A 14143-nucleotide genomic window follows, 5' to 3' on the forward strand; every position below is an offset into this window, starting at 1 on the left:
ATTTCACAAAATGAACTAAAACTCGTATAAAACATATTGAAACAATAAAATAAACATTAAAATTAATGTTCAAAAAATCTGGCATATTACAAATGCAATCTCACACAAATTCACCTCATCTGAATTCAATGAAAGTGAATGAAATTGATTGAAATGTATATCAAACTAACAATCAATTAAAAAACATTAAACAATTGCTTACAAAAATAAAATGTCTAACATAATTCCATGTGCAGATATTGTCGAAGAAACAAGTTGTACGCTTCAAAACACTATCTGAGACAATCCGACACGCGAATGTTCATTAGGCTTGAAGCGTGTACAACACATGCTCATATTACCATGTATCAAACTAGCTCTAATACCATGTAATGGAACCAATTGAACTAAAAGTTCAAGCTAATAGTTAAAGGTTCACTTCATATTAATATCTAAAAAAAAATATTGTGTTACTAATATAGTTACAAATAATCAACCAAAAATGCACGAAATTGTTTCAATTTATCAATAAACTTGTTTGCAATATCCGATGTGACAGTTAAACCAGTTTTTTAAAATTTTCGAAAACGTAAAGCTAAAAATAATCTTGCTTGAAATCGTGAAGATTAAATTTGTACTAATTCGTACGTTACAGCTAAAATTACATTTTCCGGCCAAATTTACCCATTATCCCTATTTATTTATTTTTAATGTGTTAGATTGATCCATTCAAAATCAAAATACATTGAAAAAATTCATCTTTTAAAGAGAGTTTGTATTGAAAAATAGAATTCTATTATAAAACTTAGATTCATTTCTTTATGTAGCGTTTATATAGCATTTGAGATTTTAGGAAAGTCAGAAAAACAATAGTCTAGAAATATTGATTTTGATTCTAGTATTTAATAGCACATTTTTTGCATTTTAAAAATAATACTGTTGTTTTATGGTGTTTAGATAAAATCTCCAAAAACAAACTTAGACAGCTCGATAGTTGATTTGTGAGAGATTTAACACACTTTCCCAACAAAAACCATTGCAGTGTTAATATATATCAAGTGGCCAAATCCCACCTATTTTATAAGTAAATGCAATTAAGAACCTGTTTAATTTACATGTCCATTGCCTATGCTGATAAGTGATAAATATTAATTGATTGATTTTTATACTAAAAGCAGTTATTTCGAAAACTTACCAAACACTTTTTATCTTCTAGCAAAAAGTAGGTTCGAAAAATTGAAACAAACGATCACTAAAATGACCAAAACTTGTATATCAAACATAAACAACATAATTTACCAAAGTAAATTTTCTCAAGCATATAGGAATCACAGGAGAAACTCTCTTCTACCTGCATACTCCTCAAAAAAGTCTTCATAATACATTTCTTACACTTTACAACACAAGTAGTTCCACATTACAGGTATTCTAAATCATGAACAACAAAAGTACAAGGCCAAATTTGTTCCTAAAATTATCTGTAAAGGTATTTTACTTTTATCGTGCAAAAAGATCAAAAGTTGCTCCAAATTTCAGGTATATACAACCAAATCATGTATTGTAGAAATCTACCTTCGCTTTGATCTTGTACAGATTCTAGCAGATTCAGAAACATCACTCTTGTGATCATTCTTGTTGATTTTCTTCGCTCTAGATTTCGAGGGGCCTGTGGATTGTATGTAGTATGTTGTAGCTAAGATAGATTTGCATTTAACTGAAACTCAAAAGTATTTGAGAGGCATAAATAGAGCTGTTATTACCTTTGTTTGTAACTTTTTGTGACATTACTTCAGTGACATCCGACGTTGACTCTGTCACTTCACTTGAACTGCCTGAATATTTGTCTGAATTCTCGAATTTCGCATCAGATGCCTCATCCGTAGAGTAAGACATCCCTTCCATCGATGGATCAACCACTTCACCATCTGTTTTTTTACCAGTAACCAAGCTTAGAAAGCATTGTTATGCAGGAACAACCTCACAAGGGTAGAACAAAATTTGAAATGGCAGTCTGCTAGACAAAGTTATTATTCTGAAACGTCTATGCATTGCACAGAAAGGGATACCAAAACGAAACAGAAATGAATATCGGAAAAAGATACTCCTCGAGGGAAACATGTAATGACTGAATAAAAGATTCAACTTCTAAAAAAACATTTTATTTTAAAATAGGAGTTTCTAATTTCCTTAAACTTGAAGTGTTTCCAAATTGTGAAAAGTCTTTCCTAATTCATTAAGGACCTATTTCTCTAATGAACTGATTATGATTAAGGGGCTTTACAATAACTTTTTAGCGTGAATTATTTGATGCTTTAAAATGCCTCTTTTGATCAAGATCCAAAAGTAAGAGGGATGACACCAACCTTCTATCACTGTATTGGATTCCTCGCCTTCTTCAGCTTCATTTCTAGCCATGACAACAAGCTCAACCCTTTTAACTTTCTGCTGATGGATTTCGGCGTTCCTTGCTGTTACTTCCTGCTCCTTCTTTTCCATGTGGAACTTATGAATTTTCTCTTCAAACTCCTCAATACACAGTTTAAGTTCTGGTTTTGCAAATTTTTTAGCCTGTTTCAGATTAATGTCAATGGAAAAGTGATCAAATAGAACCTTAGGAAAAACAAAAAGGTGGAAAAACAGAGATCAAGTACCTTGTTAATTATGGTTTTGAAATGATCCATAACAGAATCTTCAGATAGGACATGTTCATACGTCTTAAATGAATCAATGAGATTTCTCATTCCCTTTTCAGTGAATGACAGCTGAGAGAGGCAATATGATATATATTCCCACTGCTTAACATCTGCAGCAAAGATTATTTTGCAGTCATCATTAATCAAGAGCTCAGAATTATCTCAACTTCTGTAATGCTAAATAAGGGACAAAGTCACCTCATTATCTCAAGCACTAATATTACGTAGGCCTCTGCAGTCAGCAGAGAACAATATACTCTCAAATAAGTTAGGACGTTCAGAAATGTTCCATGAATATTAAGTGATTGTATCACTTTTGGCCACACGGTTCTATAGTGAGACATCAAAGTAGCTGAAGAAAATATGATAAACATAAAGATATAACGAAGATGTACCAGTGACTCCACTGAACCGATTGCAGAGCTTTGCAACAAGAGAGTCCATTTGTTTGTCCTAAAGAACAAAGGAATATAAATGTCAGGTCATGGTTATAAAAAAATGCAAACCAACTAGGTGAAGCAATCTCTACCTTTTTTATGGAACCAATTAAGAACTGCATGACATTGTAAAAGGACTCCCTCTGGAGATTCTGTGAAGATAATTTACTAAGTATATCCGGAAGTAAATTATATACTGGGTTGTTGCCTGCTTTCACAATTGAGGGAGGGGAAAGATTCAGTATCCTTTTAGCAAGAGAAAGGAAAGTCAACTATAAAATTTCCTTTCTGTCAAATCATACCTTTCTTAGACAACTCATGGAAAAAAAGCTTAGCCAAATTTGCTATCCTCTCATCTTCATCTTCTAGACATAGAGCCATCTCATTCATATAGCCTTTCACCTAATCAAGCATTGCCAGTGTGAGACCTTCTACCACAATAATATTTGAAGAACATGAAATGTCTAAGCAGTTCTCAAACCTTCATCATGTCGTTTAAGATGAGATGTGAAAGAACCAGCACAGCATTTTTTCTAACAGAGGCTGAAGGGTCCCGTAACCGAGCATACATGTTTTCAGTCCATGGTTCTAACAGATTAGGAAAGCGAACTGCCAAATCTCCAAGTGCAATAGTGCAGTTGGAACGAACAGTTTCAGATGGTGAGCTTTCTACTACTGTGAAGAGAAGCTGGAGATTCGCTTCGCTGAAAATACAGTAAATCAAAAGTTAGACAAACGCTCATTTTACTGATGGTGTTTCCAATTGTCCACATGCAAGGGCAAGTGAGCATGTTCACAAAGCATTTATGTATGTGTGTGCGTGAGAGAGAGAGAGGAGGAAGAGTGGGAGAGACAGAAAGATCACCAAAAGTTTGCATCAATAATCATAAATCTACAAAGAGCAAGCATTCCAGACGCCTGCAGTATTGGATACTGGGAAACAAAAAAGAACGAATTGTCAGTTTCAGCTGTAACGGACACCTTCAATTGACTAATGGAAAACATAGAAATTGCATTGCCATGTAGAGATGCCCTTTAGCAGCTATGGAGGTGATAAATAAATTAAAAATGTAGGAAAAATGGAACTTGCCTTTTGCATCAAACTAAAATTTCTACAGAGCTTTGACATGAAAGGTGCACAAGTTCCTATCAAATTCTTTTCAGTGGAACCACCACAAATAATCTCTTGCTCTGCTCTTTCAGAAAGTGTATCAAGAATCATATCTGCTGAGGCAGCGACACCTAGCTCAGCATTGATATTGTTATCCTGTAAAGAAGAATAAAACGAAGTAAGTGTCTCTATTGAAAGAGAAAAGTTAGTTTTACATGATTAGGATGATGATGATATCACACTTCTAACTTACGTTTGGTGCATTAGCTTGTTCTGCACCAGCATTATTACCACTGTGATCGTCAACCATCTTTTCTCTTGCTGTCTTCTGTTTCTGAATCTTCCGGACGCAAGCTTCTATATAAAGCAACTGATTCATGGCAATATGGCTAACGACAAATAGAAATCTACTTAATTTTGATACTTGGACTGCTGTGGAAATGTTGGCACTACCATTGTCAATGTCTTCCTGCAACTCATGTCCCCCACTACAGTCGAAAACCGAACTCAGTGATTTCTTGAAAATATCAGCAGCTAAGGTTTCTGGAGTTGGATGAATTGTGTATATGGCACTTATTGCTTTATCAGCAGCAGCATACCAAATATTTTCTGGGAGCCAAAAACCAGTAATTAAGCTTTCTAGAATACCAAATACACGGCTACCATTACTAGCCAACAACTTTTTTCTATCCTCTGCAGACAATCTTTGAATTGCAATGCATGCCATTTTGGCAAGCAGAGGCTCCACTTTAGCCCAACGACCAAAGCCGATATCAATAATTTCTTGCAAGTGAGATCCAAGAACTCCAGCAGATGATTTTGCTGCCATGCAAAGAACAGATAAAGCACCACGGCTTTGCTCTGCTGTGGTTCCACTGACATTAAAACAAAAGAAATCCCATAATGCTGATATCTGCAAAACACAAAGAAACAATAATCAATTTGGTGATTCAAAACAGAACAAAAAAATCACTTAAACATAAGCCTGTATGACTTAAAAAGTAGACCAATAGGATGGTTATATCTTATCACTAGAAATCCATATTTAGTTTCAGCACTTCGATAGAAGTTCAAACTTTCTAGTTGAATATTTCATCACTGAGTTACAAAACCAATGAACCATAACTCAATAATTAGTAGTCAGTTGCGTGCATGGAGCAGTTGTGATTTCAAGAATAAATACTACGAAGGAAATAGAACAAATCCTATAACAGACTATTTTTTTTCTCTTAACTGTCCAATCCCTGTCTTTGGTTTCCATGAGAGGCATCTGTTTATAAAGCAACTTGAATTGCAAACTACCTTATAAAGTTATTCCATAAACTGAACTGAATATGATTTATTCAAAACCCTCAACCGAAAGAAACTGACATATGCAACTTCATATATCCTTTCTGTTAATAAGTATACCTACTTTAAAACAGCAATCATCCTTGAAGAACCCTAAGAACTATAGTGAGTTCCATAACTTTATATATATTGTTATCAAGTGGTAACTATTGCCAGAAACAGAACCACTTTTTCCATATCTTGTTGCTTTGAATTTATATGCTACGGTTATAACTTATATTATATACTTCAGATGTATTGATGTAGGTAAAACTCAAAAAGTGATAGTAGGGAAACTTCTTTTTTCAAAAAGGTTAGTTGTACACTTTTTAGAACACTCTGGATCTTAAATATTGGTAATATGCTATGCTATCAAGGATAGTGTAAGCTATCAGAAGTTGATCTAAAATACATTTCTCTGGTTTTGAGTCACCTCGTTTTGCAACTTGAAAGAAAAAGTTCAAAACGATCATAAACATTTATTCCAAATCTAGATGGCTGAGAAAAGGGGGGAAAACCTTAACTGTGCACATTTTTTCAATTGTACTCGGTTCTTTTAATAAAGTTTTATTTGAAAACAATTTTTGCCTATTTGGTGAATTACGATAGAAAAAATGTGTGTAAACCTAAAACAACTACCTTAACGAGTAAAGATTGTTGAAAAGACATAGTTGCCAATGTCTTCAGACAAACAACATCAACAGTTAAACATCTTTTCATTCAAATCACTGCAAATCAAATTAAGCTATGTTTATCATAATTCAGTAGAAACATTTACATATTAATAGTAAGACTCTAAATAAGCATTATCTCACTTTCACATTTTACATGTCAAAACAAGGAATGTTATTTAACTACATTAAGGCTTTCCGAGAGTGACAAGAGAGACGCACCGTGCTAGTAGATATATCACCTTTCGACACCAAAGCATTGATAATAAATTCCAGAGCTGCAAGATCTCCAATGTTTGAATCTATAGCAAGATTCGAAAGACTTTTAGCAGTTTCTACAGAGTTTTTCCTTACATAAATAGTAATAAAGGCGTCCTCTACAGCTTCATATATGGACTTATCTTGAGAGAATACCTACAAGGTCCAGTAGTGTAACATTTTGTCATAACTCTTGAATCTAATGCACGTATAGGTAATCTTATAACAAGAAAAAAAATTCCCTGATTCCAAAAGAATTTTCTTAAATAACAGAAGAAGCTCACCAGTGGCAACATCTTACGGAGGGATTCCTCTGCACCATCAATTTGGAATTGTTTGCACCTCATCAGCAACAGAATTGAGTTTTCAACATCTGTAGCACATGATGAAGCCATCAACTGAACAAGTGTAGGCATTGTGGCAGAGACACACTTAGAGAAACTTAAGCCCGACTCAAGAGATGCAACCAAGGCCCGAGTCTGCTCCAAATTTCCAACATCTGGCACTGGACTATCCTTCGCAGTAATCCCTTCTTCCGTATGGGGCAAAAGACTATCACTCAAACTCTCTTGTTGTCCCTGAGCCACATTTACAGGATTTAAATTTTCAATCTCACCTCCCTCATCAGAGGTATCATTATCAGATTGTAAACCATCACCAACACTTGGTGCACTTTCATCTGGTTCAAGCTCATTCAGTTTCTTCTTGTACTGCTCTAATGTTGCTTCAAATGAAGCTATTCGAAGTTGTGGACCGAAAGGATTATGTTGCAACATCACAATAAGTAAATTTAATGCAGCTTTTCTAACAATTGCAGCTTTGTCCTCCAATCTCCCTGCAGCAACTGTGGCAACTTCATTCCACAAACCAATTGGAACAGAGTGCTCGTCACATAATTCAGCCCAAACCTGAAGAACCCTACTCCTAGTAAAAGCAGAAACATCTCGACACCGCTCCAGCAAGATTTCCAGCATAGCTTGCTTGGTTCGAAGACGAGCAGATTTAGAACTTACTTCACCCTCTACATCCTTAAATGCCTTGGCGACCAGCTTTCCTAGAACACCAACTAAAGCATTTCTTATCTTATAAGATTCTCCCCCAAAGTGTGGCACAAGGACTCCAATGTTAGTTGAAAATAATTTTGGGAGCCGATCAGCAAGTTCTACTAGAAAACGCCCAACATTGTCAGCTCCAACAGTGTCCTTGACATATGCTTTTGGGTTAGTCCTAGCAATCTCCCTAATGAGAGAACTTGCAAGAGTTCCATCAGCATATTTTTTCTCTGCTCCAGCAACAGCATCAGCCATATGAGTAACAACAAAATCATATTTGTGAATCAGGTGCATAATCGAAGCACATGATTGTGCTGTGTAGTGGTATTTTGTAGCACAAGCCCCAATTATACGACAAATTGCATCTTTTGTTTCAGAATCTTTGAGAAGTATTGGATTCTCAAACATAGTGAAAGCATTTCTGTAAAAAAAATTAATTGGAAATTCTTAATCACAGTAGTTATGCAAATGAGAGGACATAGTAGAACTGATTGATTTAGCTTACTTCACAATGAAAGATAGACAGTTTTCATCTGGGTCTGATGATCCAAAGAGCAATGCAAGATTGACCTCCAATGAATTAGCAATCAAATTAAGTATCCGACCCCTCTGTGCCTCCCAATTCCATGAGTGTAATGGTTGTTTCTTCCTAGTACTCGCTGTCACCTGAACGAACATAGAAGGTTTTTAAGTTTACAACTAGAATAGCAACACCATGTCTAATCATAAATATACATATCATGGTGCAAAATAGCAACAGCACAACATAGCAAAGGTGTTGCTATTGAGATGGTTGAGGTGCTAGATGTCAGTTGGCGATATGGAAAAATGGAGCCAAAGTACCTTTAAATTGTTATTGGCAGTAGCATTGGACTCCTCGGCAAGAACAATGTTGAGTAGGAAAAAAGTGTATATTTTGAAAGCATTCCTGTGTGATGTGACCCTATCAAAAACTGGAGGATCATCAACCTGACCTTGAGAAACTCGTGAGAGGGAATCCACATTTGGAAGAAGAACACTTAGGTTGGATCGAAGACTTTCCACAAGATTTAATTTACAATGTGGGGTGAGTCTAGAGAAACCCAAAATCAATGAGTAGACGCGATCAAACATGTGTTGTTCTTCGATGCAAAATAACTCTTTGTCAGAGAGATCAAAGGATACGCCTACAAATATGAAATTGTTTCAGTTTTCCTTTCAAAATGATTAACTAGGAAAAGCTACAGTAGATAATCAGAATATAAAGTTTGAACATTTATTTTCTTGTATTTCCTCAAAAATAATCTGACAACTTTCTACATTTCGATGAAGTTCTTGATTTGGCAATTTTCTTCATAGCTTACTAAAACCTATTACTTCATTGTTATTTTTTTCTTAGCTTACACCTTCCCAGCAACCAAAGAAAAATCCTCGCAACACTTGGAATCAAAATGCTTAGACCAAAATTTCTTTGGAGCAAAGAGGAAAAGGGGCAAAAAATTGCGATGAGAGGTGATGAAACTGACCTTTGACGAACTCTTCAAGTTCAGAAGGTCGGAAGGAAGCAACGTCGATTGGATTTTGCACGCATATGCGGTTGTCACCGGGATCGTCGTCCTCCACTTCCAGAGATCGGAGGGTCTGAGGAAAGACGAAGTGAGGAGGCATTTAGGAGATAGGAAGAGAACGATGGATTGGTAATTGGAATTGGATACAGAGAGATGAAGATAAACTCTCTCTTTTTCAGTGTTAATGGTGACCTACGCACCAATTTCAAATTGGTGAAACTTCAAATGAAAGAAGCGGGAATCCGCAGAATCAGAAAGGTCGGGTTAACACTTTGCCTATTTTGCCCTAACCCTTTTTTTTTTTTTTAATTCTAATGGACACTTCAATTATTTTGAGGGAAAATTACAAAATTTGGTTAAATGGGAGAACAATTTACTCAACCTATTATATATCTAGATTATGTTTGTGTGACTTTCCTAAAATATCCTTAATATATTTGTAATTTTATATCGCATCTGTCTCTATCTCGTCTGTCTTCGCAGATTTCATCTTATGCGAAGTCTGCAAAGATAATGTTTAGGTTATTAGATGATTTCAGTTCATAGGTTTCTCAATATGCGAAGTCCAAACGAGTTTTTGCGAAGTGATATATAACAACAAAAAGACACAACAACAAGGGATTCCAACATTAAAATCATAACATTATCAAAATTTACCACAAGATTGCTACAATAACAACATTAAAATCATAACATTATCAAAATTTACAATAAGGCTGCCACAATAAACTCTTAACTAATCATTTTAAAGTGAACATAATGAATCTGGACAGAAATTTCTCCCTTTACAGGAAGTCCAGACTTTTTGGGATGATAAATGGAAGTCCAGACCTTTTGGGATGGACGTATCACAGGGTACACAACAAGATTGGCACAATATTTCTTAACCAATCATTTTAAAGTAAATGTGACCAATCTTGAAATGAAAGTTCATGCCTTTTGGGATGGATGTCTCTCATGGCACCCCAGTATGCCGTCTTCCAGAAATGGATGTTATGTATTCAACCACTTTCAGAAAAATTTAATCGTGTTAGGCATAAAAAAAAAGGACGATTTGGCTTCGCGAAATGATGATTCGCGAAGTATGCAAATATAAATGTGTAGGGAAGAGTATGATTTTAACTTCGTGGATCGATGATTTCACGAAGTCTGCGAGGTCTGAAACGTGACAATCCACTTCGCGAGTCCATTATGTCGCGAAGTTTGCGAGTGAAAAATCATGAACTGTTCTACTCGTAGACTTCGCAAAATCATCGATTCGCAAAGTAGATCGTCATGTTTCAAACGCTTTCTCATCGCAGATCTTCGCGAAATCATCGACTACGCAAAGCGATTTTTTGGAAAAACGTAGGGCAAACAGTAGATACTTATATTTTTCGTACCTTTCACCCTTAAAACCGATAATAACAATATGATAAACTAGGAAAAACGATTAAAATAACGTAGAATAACCATTTCTTCGATGGTCACAAGAAGAAAGAAATCAAGGAACGAGCAGGAACATGAAGATGAATTACCATGGCCTCATTTTCTAGGATTAGGAAGATGAAGAATCAAAAGAGGAAGAGAGGAAGAAGAGAAATACACGGTGATATGGAGAAATTGTGCAGATTTCGTGAAATTTAAAGGAAGAGAGGAAGATCAAAAGTCTGGGAGAGCAACCATTCGCGTAAGGAATAGAAAAGGGAAGGGTGAAAATGAATGGGTGAGGAAAGTCACACAAACATAGCCTAGATATGTAGTATGTTGAATAAGTGGGTTAAAAATGTAAATGGATCTCTTATTTAACCCAATTTTGTAATTTTCCCTTATTTTGTTAAAATCTAATACAATTTGTACTATAATATTAATCACATTGAATTCTCCCAATTAACATATTTATATTAAAAACTTAATTGTGATGCTTTGTTTTTTTTTTTTTTTGCTAGAACGTCCCAATGCTCGTTTAGATTGGTAGTTCGGAATCATGACGGTCTTGTTTCAATATCTGGAGGGCCAATTAGTTCTACAATATCTGCTTTGTACGCGAAATTATTATCAATTCTATTTGCGTTATGTGTGGTTCGCGATTGTGGTTACCAGACGATATTGGTTGCATCTGATCCAGTTTCGGCAATAAATCTAATTAAAGGAGGTCATGATTTGTCAAACTGGTTAGGTGTAATTCTTAGAGATATATTTAAGACTGCACGTACATTTGGTTCAATCGAGTTCATGTTTGAGAGACGCCAACCGAACGTTGTTGCACATAATTTAGTTGATTGGGCAAGTTCATTATCTCATTTGGAAATTCTTATCGAAGATTTTCCTACTTGTATTTTTTCTTGTATTCAGGATGTTGTTTTATCTTTAACTTCGTAATACAGGTTTCGTGATTATAAAAAAAACATATTTATATAAAAAAAAAATTAAATTAAACTATATATATATATATATAAAATAGAAATTCAATAAACTAAAATTTCATTAATTAAGAAAAAAAACTATGTAGTTTCATCGATTTAAAATAGATGAATATGGTTTTTTTTTTAAAGATATCATGTATTTTATACTGTTATAAAAAAAATTGGAATTATTTAAAAAAAATTGAAATAAGGGCTAAATTTAACCTTAATATTTCAAGTAAAATTTAATTTAGTTTTAATGTATGAAATAGTGTAAATTTAACTCCAAAGTTTTCAAGCAATGTCAATTTTAACCTTGCACTATTGAAAATTTAAAAATACTTTTTTACTATTATTCACATGTTACCAGGGGCGGCTCCAGGGGAAAGCTGTATAGGCGGCCAACTAGGGCCTCCCATTTAGGAGGGCCTCCGATTCAAAGAAGTTTTTTTTTTATATAAAATTCAAAACTAATTTCAATTATAATACAATTATTATATCATGTCTAAATTTAATAATAATCTTATATAGAAAAACAAATAGTAAAACGCACCATTTGACCCATAATCCATCCAAAATTTATGTGTTTGGCCCTTGATTTATTATTTAGTCATATTTGGCCCCTCACCTATCCGAATTAGTAAAATCACACCCAAAATGGATGGAAATTTATTCTGTTACACATAGAAAATTTATTGTAACATTAGTAAAAATTTCAAAACCTTGTTGAGCCTACAACGATATTTTACATCCCAACATAGGTGAGTCTTCGTCTTCGATTCTGCAACAACTTCACTCGTCTTTTGTGATTCGTTGGTTTCCTGGATGTATTCTCTTCTATGATTCATACAATCATATTGCGGAATAAAAAAGTGAAATTAGTTTAGGAATAAAAAAATATAAGAATCAAAATGAGAATCAAACAGTAAAATTTACACAAAAATATTTTTTGAGGAAAAAAATTAAAAATATATAAGTACAAGAATCAAACGTGAAATTAATTCAAGGGTAAAAAAAGTAAAAATAAATAAATATATGGATCAAAATAAAAATAAAAAAACAAAATAAATGAGAAATATGTATGAGAAAGATTATAGCTAGAGGTTAGGTTTGAATTGAACCAATTGATCATCGAACAGAAAATATAAATTTCAACCCTTCAAATAAATTATCTATGGTTATTAAAAAAACATTAATAGCCTATCTCTTCTCATCGTTTATATAATCAGGAAACTTTCACTAATTACCTATAATCAATCAAATAGTTCTAAACAAGCTTTATGATTTGATTTGATTGAAAGCATTAAAGTATGAAATGGATACTAATTCTACTCAGTAATCACTGAAGCGTGATTATTTAAAGCATATCAATTACATTCATAATACAGGTTAAAAGCTTGTCCGCAATTAACTATGTTATTTGCTACTTGCATTAGATGAATTAAACGATTACAAGTAAATAATCAAATCAATGATTCAATTAAATCATGCAATACGAATAAGAACAAAATAGAAATCAATTATTTGAAATAGATGAAAATGAACTCATAATTGATTATTCAAGACCTAAAAACCTCTAGCTAGAAGGTAGGAATTAGTTCACCATGGAAGAAGAAGAAAATGGCAAAGATGAAGAAGAAAGATGAATAATCGATATTCCTGGAACAAAAATGATGTTTCGATGTCCTTGCTTGTAGGGCTGTACAAAATATACACAATCCACCAATCCAACCCAACCCAACATATTCCATATTATCTAATTTATTTGTTAAATAAATTAGATAATATGGAATATGTTGGGTTGGGTTGGATTTAATTAAGAAATATTGAAGGCAATTTAAATTATTCATCCACTAAACCATAATTATTCTCTCCATATTTATTCTTTCATATTAGTAGTTTTTTCAACTCATTATATATAGTTTCATTTGAAATAATATATTTATTTATTTTTTTTTTTTGAAGTAATATTTATTTATTTATAAAATGTCAGAATGTGGAAATTCACCCAATAAATAATTCCGTCAAAACATTCATTTATTTAATACTTAATAAATATATATTTTTATTTATCATATAAAACATCTAAAAAAAAATAATATTCTCTAATTCTATGAAAAATTAAAATTATATAACATCTAAAAATTCTAGAACATCCGAAAGTCCGAAATTCCAGAATTTTTAGAATTCCAAAATTTCTAAAATTCTAAAAATTTTAGAATTCCAAAATTTTTGAAAATTCAGAATTTCTAGAATTTCAGAATTTTTAGAATTCTAGAATTTTTTTGAAACTCCAGAATTTTCGAAATTCCAGAATTTTCAAAATTCCAGAATTTTTGAAATTCCATTTCCATAATTTCTGGAATTTCAAAACTTCTGGAATTTTCAAAATTCTGGAATTCTATAAATTAAAAAAATTTGGAATTTTAGAAATTCAGAAATTTTGGATATTTTGAAATTCTGAAAATTCTGAAATTACAAAAATTCTCGAATTTTAGAAATCTTGAATTCTACATTCTTTCCAGAAATCTTGAATTCCAGAAAATTCTAAAATTTTGGAAGTCTGAAATTGGAGGAAAAAAGAAGCAGATCAAAAAGTGACTTAAACAAATCTCTAAAATACCGCTCTATTTTAAAGATGTCAAGTCATTTGTTTGGGGGCAAAAAAACATACAGGTACTC

General features: G+C 33.3%; 1 protein-coding gene across 1 annotated transcript; it reads right to left on the reverse strand.

Annotated features, from left to right (window-relative positions):
* Positions 1-1262: 1262 nt before the first annotated feature.
* Positions 1263-9344, reverse strand: LOC136209688 (condensin-1 complex subunit CAP-D2). The gene is made up of 16 exons (XM_066001243.1): positions 9036-9344; positions 8374-8696; positions 8036-8196; positions 6763-7951; positions 6443-6634; positions 4474-5133; positions 4200-4376; positions 3975-4042; positions 3591-3813; positions 3412-3511; positions 3202-3317; positions 3068-3125; positions 2631-2782; positions 2343-2547; positions 1740-1904; positions 1263-1645 (listed from the first exon to the last, which is right to left on the reverse strand). Exons 1-16 carry the CDS (start codon positions 9175-9177, stop codon positions 1548-1550), a joined length of 4029 nt encoding a protein of 1342 aa, XP_065857315.1. The 5' UTR covers positions 9178-9344; the 3' UTR covers positions 1263-1547.
* Between the last annotated feature and the right edge of the window lie 4799 nt (positions 9345-14143).

The sequence above is a fragment of the Euphorbia lathyris genome, chromosome 10 (assembly GCF_963576675.1).
Source record: "Euphorbia lathyris chromosome 10, ddEupLath1.1, whole genome shotgun sequence".
Lineage (NCBI taxonomy): Eukaryota > Viridiplantae > Streptophyta > Magnoliopsida > Malpighiales > Euphorbiaceae > Euphorbia > Euphorbia lathyris.